This window comes from Aspergillus mulundensis, assembly GCF_003369625.1.
Source record: "Aspergillus mulundensis strain DSM 5745 chromosome Unknown scaffold_17, whole genome shotgun sequence".
NCBI lineage: Eukaryota > Fungi > Ascomycota > Eurotiomycetes > Eurotiales > Aspergillaceae > Aspergillus > Aspergillus mulundensis.
In genome coordinates this window covers 34712-50896 of record NW_020797905.1, presented here as the reverse complement: position 1 = coordinate 50896, position 16185 = coordinate 34712, and the positions used below count along the sequence as shown (strand labels likewise).

Genomic DNA, 16185 nt, shown 5'->3' with positions numbered 1-16185 from the left:
CCTCTCAGTCTGGGGTAAAATGGTTGATGGTCACTGGTGGAAGTGGGCGATGTTTGGCTCTAACCCCAGGCCTCCTGGAGACACCAACCGTCCAGTCTGGGGAAGATCCCCGGCAAGAATCCACCACTAATAGGTAGTAAGCGCACCCTGGCGGATCCAGGCATGTGTCTTGACGGACTACCCGCATGACAGGCTTGCGGGACATAGGGTCTTGTTGCTTGCGGAAATATCCGGTAGACTGAGATTGCTCGCAGTCGACTTCCATGAGGGTGGCAGGAATAGGTGACAGGCATTCCGCCACGCTCTGTTTTCTCCTGGCTCGTCTTTTACAACAACAAAGATAATGCTGACAAAGAAGCGGTCGTGTTTGCGGCAATTAGGGGCCAATGAAATCAAGCGTATCACAATTGATTATGACGAGTCGGATAATTCATCTTAGGACTATAGCAGCGATAAAACGTGGTAGTTGACCGGGGTCAATCACAATGGAAGCTTGATTCAAGATGAATGACCAAGTGGAAGCCACGTCGGGTGACGAGCTCGTAAAGTATTCAAAGGTCAAACTACGCTTAGAGCTTGACCCAAATTCGAGATGATCATTCCTCAAATACACTCATCTAACATGATACATACACGCATAACTTGTCCAAAAGTTGAGGACCACATCTCGAGGGTCATGATCTAGATCTATCAGAGGCGCCAATTGGCACTAAAGCCACCACTCCATCAACCAAGTTCTATGCCTTCTTTGGCTTTGACACGGCTCCATTCTCCTTGACGGGAGCGATGACAGTGATGTTATACAGGCGACGCTCAACCACCTTTAGAAGTTCATCGATAACACTGTCCGAAAACATTAGCATGGTTTAAAACACAAGGGGCAAAACGAGCTTACACGACAGGGGCACTAATTGCCCAGACTGCCTTCCACTCCACCCAATTCAAAGGAAGGATGGCGAACAACCCTTGCAAGAAGGGAATATATAGAATCGCAAAATGAAGGGACATCGAGAGGATAATGGCATAGACGAGCATCATGTTATTCCAGAGACCGAAAGTGAGAAGGGACTCGCTAGAGGAGAGGGCGTTCATCGCGTTCAGCATCTCAATCACGACAAGAATTGAGAGCGAGACCGTGGACGCAGAGCGCGACATATCATTCGAGAACATCTCGCAGCCAATCTCCGGGAACTCGGCGGAGCATTTGTGGAAATGAGACTATGGTCAGTTAGCAAGGAGCTTTATAAAAGCTAGGCCATAGGCTTACCAGTTGCCAGAAAGAGATTTGAGGGCCTTGGGGATTGTAGAGGAACCACCAAACGTAGCCAAATACAGTAGCCGCGCCGACATAGGTACCAATCACCATGTATCTGAAGAGCAGCCAGCCGCCAACAAGCGGTTCATCACGCTTCCTCGGGGGTCGTCGCATAACATCATGATCGGCAGGATTGAAGGACAGAGCAGTGGCAGGTAAACCATCTGTTACCAGGTTGACCCATAGAAGCTGCACAGGAACAAGAGCTTCAGGCATTCCCAGGGCGGCAGTCAGGAAGATAGAGACAACCTCACCAATATTTGACGAGATAAGGTATCGGATAAACTGCTGAGTGTTGCTGTAGATAGACCGTCCCTCTTCAACAGCAACGGTGATGGTTGCAAAGTTATCATCCGCAAGAACCATATCAGCAGCGAGTTTGGCCACATCGGTACCAGTGCCCATAGCAACACCAATATCGGACTTCTTCAGAGCAGGGGCATCATTGACACCATCACCAGTCATCGCAACCACATGGCCAAGGGATTGTAGTAGATCGACCAGCTTAGATTTGTGGGCGGGTTCAGTGCGGGAGAAAAGCGATGCCTTCTTGACAGCCTCAAGTTGTTCACTGTGAGAGAGACTATCGAACTCCCTTCCGGTGAAACTTTTGCCTTTGAGATCTTCGTCCTTGCCGAAAACACCAATTTCACGGCAAATCGATTCTGCAGTGTTCTGGTTATCACCAGTAATGACAATTACACGAATACCAGCCTCTGCACACTTCTTGATTGAATCGGCAACCTCCACCCGAGGGGGATCAAGCATCGCAACAAGGCCAATAAGTGTCATGTTCTGTTCCAACTGGGCGTATTCTTCAGAGGTGCTGGCCTTCTGGACCAAGGGGTTTGTTGCCACATCATCGACACTTGCCAAGGCAATCACACGGAGACCACGGCTTGCGTACTCTACCACTTCAGATGACAAAAGATCAAGGTGGTCTTTAGTCAAAGACACACGGGCACCGTTCGAACCAAGGAGAACGTAGGAGCAACGCTCGAGGATAGACTCAGGCGCACCCTTGACAAGGAGTCTCTGGTCGTTTCCAGTGCCCACCAAGACGGACATACTCTTTCTATCGCGGGAGAATTCATAGGTAGCTTGCAGAGGCAAGCGAGCTTCGTAATGGGCACTAGAAACATGAAGCTTCTGCGACGCGGGCAAGTTGAGGAGTTTGTCGTTAGTACCAGCATGATCGGTACCGATCTTCTCAACGAGGACACGGAGCGCTCCTTCGGTGGGTTCGCCGATGCACGAGAAAGTACCGGTTTTCTCATCGTGGGCGATTGCAGCACCGTTGCAACGAGCCATGACCTCAGTCATCTGGCGGACGGTCGACGAAGACACGGCCAGGTTGGTGACGACCTTGCCATTGGACGAAAGGTTGCCCTCCGGCGCAAATGTTGTACCTTCCACATCAATGACCTCGACGTCTGTTCCCAACTGGCTCAAGTAAACAATCTTTCCAACACTCATCTGGTTGGTGGTAAGGGTTCCCGTCTTGTCAGAGCAGATCACACTGCAGCTTCCGAGAGTTTCAACAGAGGGCAACGAGCGGACAACGGCGTTCTTTTGCGCCATCTTACGGGTACCCAGAGCCAGACAGGTGGTGATGACAACGGCCAGTCCCTCCGGAATAGCGGCTACCCCAAGAGAAACGGCGATCTTGAGGTAATAGATGGCACCTTTGGCCCAGCCGCCGTGAGAAGGATCGTTGAAATGTTCGACATTGATGACCCAAACCAAAATGCAGATGACCGTGATAACTTTGGCCAACATATCACCGAAGTCGTTCAGCTTTTGCTTCAGCGGTGTCGGTTCCGATATCTGAGACGTGATGCTTTCATGAATATCACCAATCGCGGTTGACGAACCAGTTAGGACAACGACAGCTGTGGCATTGCCGTTGACAACGGTGGTACCGGAGAAGAGGATGTTGGTTTGGTCCTGCTTGACAGCCTGCTTATCACCGACCGCACGGGTGTCTTTGGCGACACTCTCGCTTTCACCAGTAAGAATAGCCTGATCTACCCGGAAACTGTTGCTGTGGATGGCAAGGAGTCGACAATCGGCGGGGACACGGTCTCCAACCGCAACGTGAACGATATCTCCGGGTACCAGTTCCTCCGCTTTGATGCGCTGGACCGCTCCATCCCGGACCACTTTAGCCTCGTTCGCAGAGTATTCCTGTAGAGCCGCAATTGCCTTCTCGGCGCTGCTTTCTTGGGTCACACCGACGATCGCATTGAGGATGAGAATAGTCAGAATCTATAGTAGCGCAAAGCATGTTAGAACGGTGTTCTAATATATAATCTTAACAGGTCCCGTACCACTGCAGGGTCAACAAAAACAGTCCAGTCGTCGCTCTCCTCGAAAAGAGCCAGCACAAACGAGACAGCTGCTGAGCCCAAAAGAATTAGAACGAGCTGATCTTTGAATTGTTCGAGCACCAGCTCCCATAGAGGAGTCGGCGGTTCTTCCGCAAGCGCTAACAGTGGAAAGGACAGATTAGCTTCTGGAAACCGGCTCATTTGCATGCAGAGGACAGAGCACTTACCATTTGGACCATATTTCTGCCTTGATTGGGAGACTTGAGAGCTAGATAAACCAGATCGTTCCGTGACATCGAAATGCTTCAGCACCTCCGCCGGAGCGAGAAGGAAAGATTGCTCCATGGCCGACTATGCAACCGAATAGTAGACCAGGATCAGGGAGCAAGAAGAATCAAAGGAGTGAGAGGTTCGCGGGAAAAGGGAATGTTGGTCCGGGGCAATCAAGGCTTTAATGCCAGGACAGGTGGCCCGTAATTAGTGAGCGGAGGGCGGTTGGAGAAGCCCAGTCGGGAAAGATCTAGAAGATAAAATGGACCCTGGAGGCAAACTGAAGATATGACTGCATGTCTACTACTCTTCAGCGCAAGTGTGACTACGGCACTATATTTTGTTTTGATATGTTTGTCCCTCTCTGAAGGTCTTTATCGGAGCCTACAACCAAAAAGTCCAGACTTCTCGTCAACATAAACAAGATTACTTCTGGGACAGGGCACTGCTCAACGTGTTCCTTTTAATGGATGAGATGAGTGGCGGTACCAAACAGCAGCCCTGAACGCTCTCATACGCATGGTCCGTCCCAGTTTCATCCTCTTTTCTCTACCTAGGTACCAAATACCCGGGCTGTTACCTATCGATGGCCACGTATTCAGATACAGTTTTGATCTCTATAGATAAGATATTCTTTAGGCTCAAGTTGCCTTTCTTCTTCAATAATTGCCTCTTGATTTCATGCTGTCGTTGGTTCTCGTTGTAATCAGTGGTTATACCGTTACCTGCAGTTGCTGCGAGAAATGCTGATGCCTGTACCAGATCCACAACCAAGACAGCCCGGGTGGTTCTCAGCTAGGATAAGAGCCAGTAAGCGCATCTTGGAAGGGGATCCTAGTGAGCTTGTGGATTTTCAATGGATCATTTGTGATGCTATGCCAGCACAAGTGCGTCACTCATGAACCAGTAGCTCTGCACGTAGGGCTGGATAGAAGCCGTGCTTCGAAAATGAAATAGGTGTGATGAGGCATTTCGAAGGGCGAAAGATCTACATCTGGACATTTGCCTTGTGCATTGTTGTCTGCCACTTGATACCCGCTCCTCCTGCTCTTTGTCTTTCTTGCAAATAATCCTATAGAGATCATCTGACAGCGAGGGTTCTAAGGTCGTCTACAAAATCCCTAGGCGCGATTCAATCCGTTATATGAATCACGTGATAGAAAGCTTGGCAGTATGGCAGGTGACCATGTCATGTGCCAGAAGTTCTGCCCGGGCGGTGACCCCTTAAACAAACCAAGCAAACACAAGCACCGGGCTGCCGCTTTCTCGCTAAGCCAGAGAGGTCGTCACCTCACCGTTGTTCCATCGCTTCCTGGTTGCTGTGATCGCATTCAACTCCCCCCCATCTTTGTTGCTTCTGTGCTTCTGGCTCCTACCTTCCACGTCCTTCGCTTCTTCAACCTCACTCATCACCTCGCAAGTAACCCCCTGTTCCCTATCTCTCCCGACTCCAACCTAATCATCCACCATGACTTCTGAGGTATGTTATTCTCGGCCCAACCCCTCCATCTGGTGTTATCAGTACGCCATGAGCATCATGATGCTATTGCCTTCCTTTGCCTTTTATCTCTCTTTTACTGTCTAGTCAGGTTGAGTACACCTTGTTCACCTAGTTCATACTTTGCTAATGATCTTCTGCTTCGAACAGCGTGAAAAGTAAGGGTCTAGACTTTCTGGATTGCCCCAGATAAGAGCCGTCCTAACCCCCTCCTCCTCCAGCAAGACGTTCCTCGCCCGCCTCTGCGAGCAGGCCGAACGCTACGATGGTAAGATCCTTTGGTTTCCAGTCTTTGGTTTGTTTCCCGAATACTAATCTTGATTTGCCCCGCTACAGAGATGGTCACGTACATGAAGGTGAGTGCTAAGCGCCCGCGCGGGAACGTCTTGATGCTGGACATGATCACTGACTCAATTTATAGGAAGTCGCCAACGTATGCATACCTCCGCCCCGAACTCATGATATACTCTTTTCTTCGCTCACTATCGCTTTCGAAGTTACTAACATCGTCTTAGATCGGCGGCGAACTCACTGTTGACGAGCGTAACCTCCTGTCTGTCGCTTACAAGAACGTCGTCGGTACCCGACGTGCTTCGTGGCGTATCATCTCCTCCATCGAGCAGAAGGAGGAATCCAAGGGCTCTGAGCAGCACGTCGGCATTATCCGCGACTACCGTCAAAAGATCGAGACCGAGCTGGAGAAGGTCTGCCAGGACGTTCTCGATGTGCTGGACGAATCTCTGATCCCCAAGGCTGAGACCGGCGAGTCCAAGGTCTTCTACTACAAGATGTATGTTGTCTTATAATTCGCCTGAAGATGTGAATGCAGTGGCTGAGGTGACGAATAGGAAGGGTGATTACCACCGTTACCTTGCTGAGTTCGCCTCTGGAAACAAGCGCAAGGTTGCCGCTACTGCTGCCCACGAGGCTTACAAGGTATGTTTTCTATTCTATGCTCTTGTATCCCCTATCGGGGCATGAGCTGATTGCATACAATTACTAGAACGCAACCGATGTTGCTCAGACCGAACTCACTCCCACGCACCCAATCCGCCTGGGACTTGCCCTGAACTTCTCTGTTTTCTACTACGAGATCCTTAACTCCCCTGACCGTGCCTGCCACCTTGCTAAGCAGGCTTTCGACGACGCTATTGCGGAGCTCGATTCTCTCTCCGAGGAGAGCTACCGTGACAGCACTCTCATCATGCAGTTGCTGCGTGACAACCTTACTCTGTGGACTTCATCCGATGGCAACGAGCCCGAGAACGTGTCTGCTCCCAAGGAGGAAAAGCCTGAGGAGGAAGCCGTCGCTCCCGAGGAGAAGCCCGAGGAGGCCAAAGCCCCCGAGTCGTAAGGGCGATGTTTTCGTTTGACTTCTTTGCTCTATCAAAAAACCGCGTTTCATGATCGGCGTCCCTTGTTGGACGTACGACTACACCCCTGGAAGTGTTTTGCGAAGGTCTGTTTTAGCTGCGTGACAGGTTTGGGCCGGCACTTATCTTCCACTTGTTCGGGATTATCTGGGTCGGCCAGCGGAGTTTGACATTCGGAGAGCGGAGGAAAGGGGCGAAGTGGACGTTATCTATCTCTCTTTTATTCTCTCTTTTTTATTCCCACCCCAGCAAGATACAATGTGTTAGTTCACGTTTTCTCACTTGTCGCCTTCCACCGTTGACCCCTTACCCCTTTTCCTCCTTGTCGTTTCCCATACAATCAGAGGCCAGAGCTTCAACATCTGAATCCAAGTAGTCAATTCTGTCTGTAGCCGTGCGCAAGTCTTTTTTACCAACATCCTCGCTTGCCTAAATTCATGTCAAGCACATGATGGACCCCTCATAATCATGGTGATTTGGCCAGACGGAGAAGCATGTTATATATATTATTGGTTTGGTGGTCACATTTACCAATACCATTGAACTTCCATTTACTTACACATTTGTGAAAAGGTAATAGGAATGCTCAGAACCTAGACCTGTAGCATACATTTGGTCTAGCTCAAATATACAGTTCTCCCGGCTACGTTCAACAATGGCAGGCCAACCAGCATCCTTTTATGCTTTTCGGGAACGAATTGAGGCGCAAAAGCGAGGAATCAGAATGACGTTCTATTGAATGAGTGGTGCTCAATGCTTATACTTGAAGAAGTCGAGAAATATGTTCAGCAGGGAAGATGTACAAAACAAGGGAGGAAATGTTGTCGATCTATATAAAACCTAGACTTTCAACTGGGTGAGAAGTATAGATGAAAGGAGCAGAAAGATCGCAAGAGAAAAAAAGGAAATCACATGAAGTCATCGTCATCCATCCCATCGTCATCATAAGAGGTCGTCTCAATCTTGTCACTTCTCGACGCAACCAGCGAGACCTTGGTCTTAGCCGCCTTAGTCTTCTTGCTTCCTTTATCGGCCGCCCTTTCCTCCTTCATCTTCTCGTTGCTAAGTGTCGTCAACGCACTAGCCACCTTCTTGATATCACCACTGGGCAGCTCTTTGGCCAGCTGCTTGGCAAACTCCGGCAGCCAAAGCGCGTATTGGGGCTTCTTGCTCTGCGCGCTCAGAAGCGGCGCAAGGGTGCTCGTGACCTTGGCGAACTGCTCCTTAGTCGCGGGCTTGAACAGCGGCATCGCAGAAAGGTCGACTGCCTGCGTCGGGTCGCCCGATGCATCGTGAACAACGATCGTCTTGTTCTTGCCCCGGTTGCGGTTGAGGTCAATGTCGTCAAAGAGGTCCTCTGCGTGCTTGAGGTCGGAGTCCTTCTCGCTGGCGCGCAGGCGAGCGCGCTTCTCGGCCTCGTCTTCATCACTGTCATCGTCGTCCTCCTCCTCCTCCTCCTCGGCCTTGCGGCGGGTCTTGTGCTCGGCTATCCGCTGCGCTTTGCTCTTCTTGTTTGCGGCGGCCTCGGCCTCGGCTTTGGCTTTGGCTTCGGCGGCCTTGGCAGCCTTTTCACGCTCTACTTCGCTGTCTTCGGCGGCATCCCAGGAATCGAGGACCTAATTTGAGATTTAGTGATTAGACTACTCCTGCTTAATCATGGGTTGGTGGAGTGTGTATACATCTTCTTCTTCCTCGTCATCGAAACGGCGGCGGGCAGCAACGTGGGGAGGGGGGACGCTGTCTTCCTCTTCTTCGTCTGTTGCGCAACCAGAATTAGTACTCCCCAAGGCAAGGCGTAGGAAATTTTGAACTTACCCCACTTTGATGGAGGCATGGTAGTTAGATTGGGTTGAGGGAGGGTAGGGGGTAGGGGGTAGGGGATTCAATGTCTCGTAAGGTGAGCGAAGAGGCAGTCCGCAGGCAGGGATCTGTCGTGGACAGAGGCAATCGTGGGCAAAAGTCCTTTCTTTTGCCCGCATCCCTGGTCAATGGCCCAGGTGGGGCCAATAGCTAGTCACGTGCTGAGTGCCCGATGTAGAGAACTTGCCTCAGGCTTCCATGGAATAATGTGTGTCACAGTATGTAGTAGTACGTTTACAAGTTTAGCGCTGCTATGATATCTGAAACTTTTCATTAGGCCACTATATCATGTAACTGGCTAGTAGATTCGTCATCATAACTGTCCCTCCCCGGCGACTTGTCGAGACAGCTTAGTTATGCCGTTCGAGCAAATGAGGTCAAGCATCCAGAGACTCGAGCCATGCCAGTTCGGGAGCCCAACCGATAATTGCTTTATTGGGAAAGTTGGTTTCATAGCTGAATTTACAGGTTGACAGACTTGCGGAAGTTGGATCCGGCGTAAATGGCGTTCTCGCCGAGCTCCTCTTCAATACGGAGGATCTGGTTGAGCTTGGCCAGACGCTCGGACCGGGCAGGAGCACCAGTCTTGATCTGTCCAGAGCGAAGACCGACAGAGATGTCGGCAATGGTGACGTCCTCGGTCTCACCCGAACGGTGGGAAACCATGACACCCCAGCCGTCGGCGTAGGAGTCCTTAGCGGCCTGGATGGACTCAGTCAGGGTACCGATCTGGTTGACCTTGAGGAGAAGGGCGTTGCAGGACTTAAGCTCAATGGCCTTCTTGATACGGAGGGGGTTGGTGACAGTCAGGTCATCACCAACGATCTGGAAGTCAGAGGTCTTGTAGAAGTAGCTCCAGGCCTCCCAGTCGTCCTCAGCGAAGGGGTCTTCGATACTGACAATAGGGTACTTGGCAGCAAGAGACTTGTAAAGGTCGGCAAGCTGCTCGTAGGTGAGCCACTTGGAGGGGTCGCTCTCAGGGTTCTTGAAGTCGAGATCGTATTTCTTCTCCTCGGCCTTGTAGAACTCGCTGGAGGCAACGTCCATGGCAATGTTAATCTTGCCAGTGTAACCGGCCTGCTCAATGGCCTCGGTAATGAGATCGAGAGCTTCCTCGGCGGTCTGAATATCGGGGGCAACACCACCCTCGTCACCGACGTTACCTGCAGACTGGCCGTACTTCTTCTTGGCAAGAGCCTTGAGCTTGTGGTAGACCTCAGCACCCTGGCGGAGACCCTCGGAGAAAGAGGAAGCAGCGCTGGTATACGTTAGTATATTCGAGAAGTGACAAACATCCTGCATGAGACACTCACTCAGGAACAATCATGAACTCCTGGAAAGCCAGGCGACCACCGGCGTGGGAACCACCGTTGAGGACGTTCTGGAAGGGGACGGGAAGGACGTAGGGCTTCTTGGTTCCAGCCAAGTCGGAGATGTGAGCGTAGAGAGGGACACCCTTCTCAGCAGCACCAGCCTTGGCAATGGCCAGACTGACACCGAGGATGGCGTTGGCACCAAGGTTGCTCTTGTTGGCAGTTCCGTCGAGCTTGTTGAGGAACTCGTCAACCTTGGACTGCTCCTTAACGTCGAGGTTCTCCTTGATGACGGCGGGGGCAATGATCTCGTTGACGTTCTTGACGGCAGTCAGGACGCCTATTGAAGATTATTATTAGAGCCCTTCTTCATATCATACATAATATGAGTGCTTTCAAACATACCCTTGCCGAGCCATTTGGACTTGTCGCCATCACGGAGCTCGTGAGCCTCGTGCTGACCTGCAATCGTAGTCAGCAACGTTATTTTCCTTCAATCAGCGCATCCTGGAAAGACTACACACCAGTGGAAGCTCCAGAAGGAACAATTGCACGGTGGAGACCGGTCTCAGTGACAACGTCAACCTCAACGGTGGGGTTACCACGAGAGTCGTAGACGGAGCGGGCGTGGATCTTAGAGATAGGCATCTTGATAAACTAGGATGATAGAGTCAGAAAAGAGAAGGAGGAAAAATTTTGCAAGACGGAGACGTCAACAATTTAATAGACGGGGAGGAGGCAAAGAGTTGCTGGGAGCGGTTTAGCAGGCGGGGGTGGTTCACCGATGGCCCAAAAAGAATGATGCCAACAGTTGAGGGATGGAGTCATCCGGTCAATAGTTGATGGATCGAGACCCCATGGACTCATACTCAGAAAGGTCATAATGTGGAGGGGCATACCGATATGTCAATGCCGGTCTAGTAGTGATGACAATGCTATGTAGTTCGATGGGGAGGAGGGGTCAAGCTTAAGCTTGTGGATGGTGGGGTTGTAGAAGAGTTTAGAGGACTTTAGGCGGATGAAAAGAAACGGAACTTACCAGACTTTGGACAGCCGAAGGAGTAAAACAACAACAGCAAGGGGGCGTACTGAGAAACAACAATTGGGCTGGAATCAGCTGGTTCTTGTATTCTACGCAGGTGTCTGCCTCCGAGTCTTTCCAAGGCGGTGGTGGGGCAACGACCGCCTGTTTGTTGGCTCAGGAGGCTTCGCTGACGCTCTACAGCGAGATCTCCCGTACACCCTCGGCGCGAGGCGGGTGACAGGATGCTCGTGAGTACCAATTCATCATTGCTTGGTGTAGACGCCGGGGTTACCGTGAGTTTGTTGCATACTTGACCTATGCCTCCGAAGCGCTACGATGCCGTAGTCTAGATCTCCGTTCCGCAATACGGAGACAGACGGCAGAGAAGCACGCTTTAGAGTGGCAACTCATATCCAAATGCGATACTCTTCTGCTCCGTGCGTGTAGACGAACATGTTTGTAACCTTGACCTCGCGGTCCCTAGAATACCATTGCCCGCAATTCGGCAACTTTGTTGCGTAATGACTTTATGAGGCACGAAAATGAAGCCGGATTAAAGCAGACACCTGAATGCCTGAGAGCTGCCGGATAACAGTTACTGCGCTTATAGTCTGACCTGGCTTACTGCCTGAAAAGAAAGGCAGCATATCTTGTCATGTGATCGAGTGCCTGGTAGCTCGGGTGAGCTTGAGAGCTAAGTCCAGACACCCTTCTATCAGCATCTCCGTCATCGCCTCAACACTCCCCTACCGTCAAGACATCTCCTCTATCCAACATAGTGCGACTATCTCGACTGCGCTCTTTACTGGTTATATATCTTTGATCTTCGATTAACCATGAACGGTGCTGTTGATCCCGAGAGGGAGCAGGCGCTGGAGGAGTACAAGCGGAGCCTCCTGGATCTCCGGGAATGGGAGGCCAAGCTGAAGGCGCTGCGGATGGGCATTAAAGACTTGCAGAGGGAGTTTGATATATCGGAAGAGAATATCAAGGCTCTGCAAAGTGTCGGTCAGATCATCGGAGAGGTACTGAAGCAGCTTGATGAGGAACGATGTACGTCTTCCGCAATTAATGGACTCTTTTGTTGTGTTTCACGTGACAGCGGTTGACCTTACTAGTCATTGTCAAGGCTTCATCCGGGCCCAGATACGTTGTCGGTTGCCGTTCGAAGGTCGATAGGGCGAAATTGAAGCAAGGCACTCGTGTTGCCCTCGATATGACGACTCTCACCATCATGCGCATGCTGCCGAGGGAGGTTGACCCGTTGGTGTATAACATGTCTCTGGAGGACCCTGGACAGATCAACTTTGCTGGTATTGGTGGTCTGAACGACCAGATTCGCGAGCTACGTGAAGTCATCGAGTTGCCGCTGAAGAACCCTGAGCTATTCCAACGGGTGGGTATCAAACCGCCTAAGGGCGTATTGCTTTACGGACCCCCTGGAACCGGAAAGACGCTCTTGGCACGTGCCGTAGCAAGCTCTATGGAGACCAACTTCCTAAAAGGTGAGTTTATTTTTGTGGCGTTCGAAGTAGTGCTCCGCTAACACGATCTAGTTGTCTCATCCGCTATTGTCGACAAGTACATTGGTGAATCCGCACGGTTAATCAGAGAGATGTTTGGGTATGCCAAGGAACACGAGCCTTGCATTATCTTCATGGACGAGATTGATGCTATCGGTGGCCGACGATTCTCCGAAGGTACCTCCGCAGATCGAGAAATTCAGCGAACATTGATGGAGCTCCTCAACCAGCTGGACGGTTTCGACTACCTGGGAAAGACAAAGATTATCATGGCTACAAACCGACCCGACACGCTCGACCCGGCCCTGCTGCGTGCTGGTCGTCTAGACCGAAAGATCGAGATTCCCTTGCCTAACGAGGTCGGTCGTCTTGAGATTTTGAAGATCCACTCCAGCGGTGTGCAACTGGAAGGCGACATTGATTTCGAGAGTGTTGTGAAGATGAGCGATGGTCTGAACGGAGCTGATCTCCGTAATGTTGTCACAGAAGCGTACGTCATATCCTTATTTTTTTCCGACCCGCTCGTTTCATAGCTAACATTGAAACAGTGGTCTTTTTGCCATCAAGGACTACCGAGAAGCGATCAATCAGGATGACTTCAACAGGGCCGTTAGGAAGGTGGCAGAGGCGAAGAAGCTGGAAGGCAAGCTCGAATACCAGAAGCTGTAGACTAGTCACGCAGATAGCATGTCATTTACAGAACCCTGCGCAATTAGCTTCGTTTGAGCGAATGCTTTAGTATACATACTGAGAAGATTTCCGTATTCTGAGCAACTCTTCGGCCGGTCTATAATTCCAGCCAAGGCGGTTGCTTGCGCTGATCAGCCAATAGAAATGTGTGCGGACTGAAACCGCAACAAGTGGCCACTCCTACAATGATCACCAATCCAAAACAATCCCTGCAGAACAACTATATATTTACTATCATACTAAAGGGTTTTTCTTTCGTGGCGAACGTGCAAGCAAGCTGAACAAACAAGCACACTTCCGCAACAGATTTTACACGGCACCAGGGTTCGTACTACCACCTTATTGCGCTCCACGAGCAATATTTCGACAGCTCCGAAGAAGCTAACATTACGATTCCAGGCTAGAGGTCTCGATTGTGACAATTGCCCAAAACACGGTCACCGTAGCGCAACAGTAGCACACTGATTCACCACTACCTATGCCGAACGCTTAGCAAGTACATCCATCGCTACCACGGTGTTTGCGAGGCCCATACTCAGTGCTTGAGCAGACGGGCCGGCCATGTCTTTCCCCAACACACACGGCAGCCCCTCATATCCTACCTCGCGCTCCCCTTCGGAAAAGTACTGGCAGGCCAGTCGCAGCCCCGGGACCAACGGTCTAGGGGGTTACGGGTTCTCTCAACCGACTGGGGTTACGAACAACTTGAATAATTTCTTTTCCGGCGACCGCAGTCTACCCATGTACAAGGACAAACCATACTTTGCGCCGCGGCGTACAGGTCCAAGATTTAGACGGAGGAGGGTTTTCCAAGGCATACTTCTTGCACTTGGTCTGTTCAGTCTGTGGTATCTCGTCACTGGGCCCAGTGATACCTACCGGTCTCCTTGGACGCCTGATACAGTCAAAGGGGAGGAGCTATGGAGGTGGGTGCAGAGCCTGGACTCGGAACAGCCTTATGACGGCACTCCGTTGAGGAATGTCGATTGGGACGCGCGACGGGAGAAGGTCCGAAATGCCTTCATTGTCAGCTGGGATGGCTATGAACAGTATGCCTGGGGTATGTTGATATGGTGCCTTTTCGGGCCGATTGATTACTGACGTATATCGCTGGAAGGCTTCGATGAGTATAATCCGGTCACTAAGAAAGGCAAGAACATGGTTAAGGGTGGAATGGGGTGGCAAATTGTGGATGCGCTGGACACTTTGATGATCATGAACTTGACGTCCCGTGTACAGCATGCGCGAACATGGATACACAACTCGCTGCAATATGACCAGGACCATGACGTGAACACCTTTGAAACGACGATACGCATGCTCGGTGGCCTTCTTTCCGCCCACTATCTCTCGACAGAGTATCCGAACCTGGCCCCCATTTTTGACGACGACGTCGGGTCCCCGGGTGAGGATCTATATATTGAAAAGGCTACCGATCTCGCGGAGAGACTTCTGGGTGCTTTCGATTCGGAAACTGGTATCCCTTATGCCAGTGTTAACCTCAATACCTCTACTGGTATTCCGTCGCATTCAGACCGCGGCGCTTCGTCTACGGCCGAAGCCACTTCAGTGCAACTGGAGTTCAAGTACCTGGCCAAGCTGACAGGAGAGGCTGAGTACTGGCGCATTGTGGAGAAGGTAATGCAAGTGGTTGAAGCCAATCAAGCCCCAGACGGCCTTCTCCCTATCTATATTTACCCAGATACGGGCACCTTTAGGGGAGCTAACATCCGCCTTGGTAGTAGAGGCGACTCCTATTATGGTACGAGACTTGAAGCCGCCCAATCAGGTCATTGCTAATAATCTTCAGAGTATCTTCTTAAGCAATACCTTCAAACGTCAGAGGAGATCTACAAAGACATGTGGGACGAGGCCCTCATAGGAATCCGCAAACACCTCATCACGTATTCAAAGAACGCCAAATTGACGATTCTGGGCGAGCGACAGGCTGGACTTGATGGTCCTCTGGTCCCCAAAATGGATCATCTCGCCTGCTTCCTCCCAGGAACAATCGCTCTTGGGGCCACAGAAGGCATCTCCCTCTCCGAAGCCAAAAAGTCTCCCAACTGGACCCGCCGCAAGGACGAGGAAATTCTTCTCGCCAAAGAGCTCATGAAAACCTGCTGGGCGACATACCTGGCGACTCGCACCGGACTTGCCCCAGAAATCACCTACTTCGATATCGACACCCCGTACATCTCAGAGCTAGAGCGTTACCCCGACTCCACGCTAGCTGTGGGCAACTCAAACAAGAAGCCCGCGGACAAGGACCTCCCGCTCAAATCTCAAGCGCTGTACCCTCTCGCAGACTCAAAATCAGACCCCGATTCCTGGCGCGGTGACATCATTATCCGCACCCAGGACAGACACAACCTCCAGCGTCCGGAAACCATTGAGTCGCTCCTTTACATGTACCGCATCACAGGCGACGAAACATACCGCCACTGGGGATGGGAGATGTTCAAGTCCTTTATAAAGCACACCGCAATCATCGAGAAGTCGTCTCACTACGAGACCGAGTCCGGCGACGCAACGACATACCGCATCGTCAGCTTTACCTCGTTGTCGAACGTGAACACCGTCCCGCCGACTCATCGCGATAACATGGAGAGCTTCTGGATGTCCGAAACGCTGAAGTACTTTTACCTGCTCTTTTCGGACCGTGATTTCATCTCACTCGAGGACAATGTGTTCAACACCGAGGCGCATCCGATCCCGAAGTTTAAGCCTACTGGGGAGTTGACTACGGGTTGGACGAGGAGTGAGAGGGTACCTGGATCTGTACCTGTGTGAGTACTGTTCGTCTTCTTCCTATGTTTGTCTATATATACCTTCAACTGGCTGGTGGCTACTGTCGTCTGTCGTTGTTTCTGTAGACTGGAATGCATTCTGGAGTTTTGTTTCAATGCTTTCTATGTATGTTCTAGGCTGGCCTGTATTGTATAATCATGAAGTATGACTAGAAATGTATGAACAGTGCGATGATTAG

The 16185-nt window shown here is 51.0% G+C and overlaps 6 protein-coding genes across 6 annotated transcripts; 3 read left to right on the top strand and 3 right to left on the bottom strand.

The window, feature by feature from the left end:
- Positions 1 to 737: 737 nt before the first annotated feature.
- Positions 738 to 3990, bottom strand: DSM5745_10796 (calcium-transporting ATPase; the record flags this gene model as incomplete). The annotated part of the gene is made up of 5 exons (XM_026752812.1): positions 738 to 843; positions 896 to 1218; positions 1268 to 3583; positions 3646 to 3803; positions 3873 to 3990. 5 exons carry the CDS (start codon positions 3988 to 3990, stop codon positions 738 to 740), a joined length of 3021 nt encoding a protein of 1006 aa, XP_026598450.1.
- A 1552-nt stretch (positions 3991 to 5542) lies between these two features.
- DSM5745_10795 (14-3-3 adaptor artA-like protein) lies at positions 5543 to 6767 on the top strand (the record flags this gene model as incomplete). Its single annotated transcript, XM_026752811.1, has 7 exons — positions 5543 to 5571; positions 5635 to 5681; positions 5750 to 5769; positions 5835 to 5846; positions 5929 to 6203; positions 6262 to 6349; positions 6417 to 6767. 7 exons carry the CDS (start codon positions 5543 to 5545, stop codon positions 6765 to 6767), a joined length of 822 nt encoding a protein of 273 aa, XP_026598449.1.
- Positions 6768 to 7694: 927 nt separating this feature from the next.
- Positions 7695 to 8620, bottom strand: DSM5745_10794 (eukaryotic translation initiation factor 3 subunit J; the record flags this gene model as incomplete). Its single annotated transcript, XM_026752810.1, has 3 exons — positions 7695 to 8402; positions 8466 to 8542; positions 8602 to 8620. 3 exons carry the CDS (start codon positions 8618 to 8620, stop codon positions 7695 to 7697), a joined length of 804 nt encoding a protein of 267 aa, XP_026598448.1.
- A 488-nt stretch (positions 8621 to 9108) lies between these two features.
- On the bottom strand, positions 9109 to 10607 carry aspf22 (enolase acuN; the record flags this gene model as incomplete). The annotated part of the gene is made up of 4 exons (XM_026752809.1): positions 9109 to 9904; positions 9960 to 10299; positions 10365 to 10421; positions 10484 to 10607. 4 exons carry the CDS (start codon positions 10605 to 10607, stop codon positions 9109 to 9111), a joined length of 1317 nt encoding a protein of 438 aa, XP_026598447.1.
- Positions 10608 to 11819: 1212 nt separating this feature from the next.
- Positions 11820 to 13175, top strand: rpt4 (proteasome regulatory particle base subunit RPT4; the record flags this gene model as incomplete). The annotated part of the gene is made up of 4 exons (XM_026752808.1): positions 11820 to 12036; positions 12102 to 12488; positions 12540 to 12996; positions 13055 to 13175. The coding sequence occupies 4 exons, from the start codon at positions 11820 to 11822 to the stop codon at positions 13173 to 13175; spliced, it is 1182 nt and encodes a 393-aa protein (XP_026598446.1).
- A 582-nt stretch (positions 13176 to 13757) lies between these two features.
- Positions 13758 to 15989, top strand: DSM5745_10791 (glycoside hydrolase family 47 protein; the record flags this gene model as incomplete). Its single annotated transcript, XM_026752807.1, has 3 exons — positions 13758 to 14256; positions 14314 to 14958; positions 15007 to 15989. 3 exons carry the CDS (start codon positions 13758 to 13760, stop codon positions 15987 to 15989), a joined length of 2127 nt encoding a protein of 708 aa, XP_026598445.1.
- Positions 15990 to 16185: the final 196 nt, after the last annotated feature.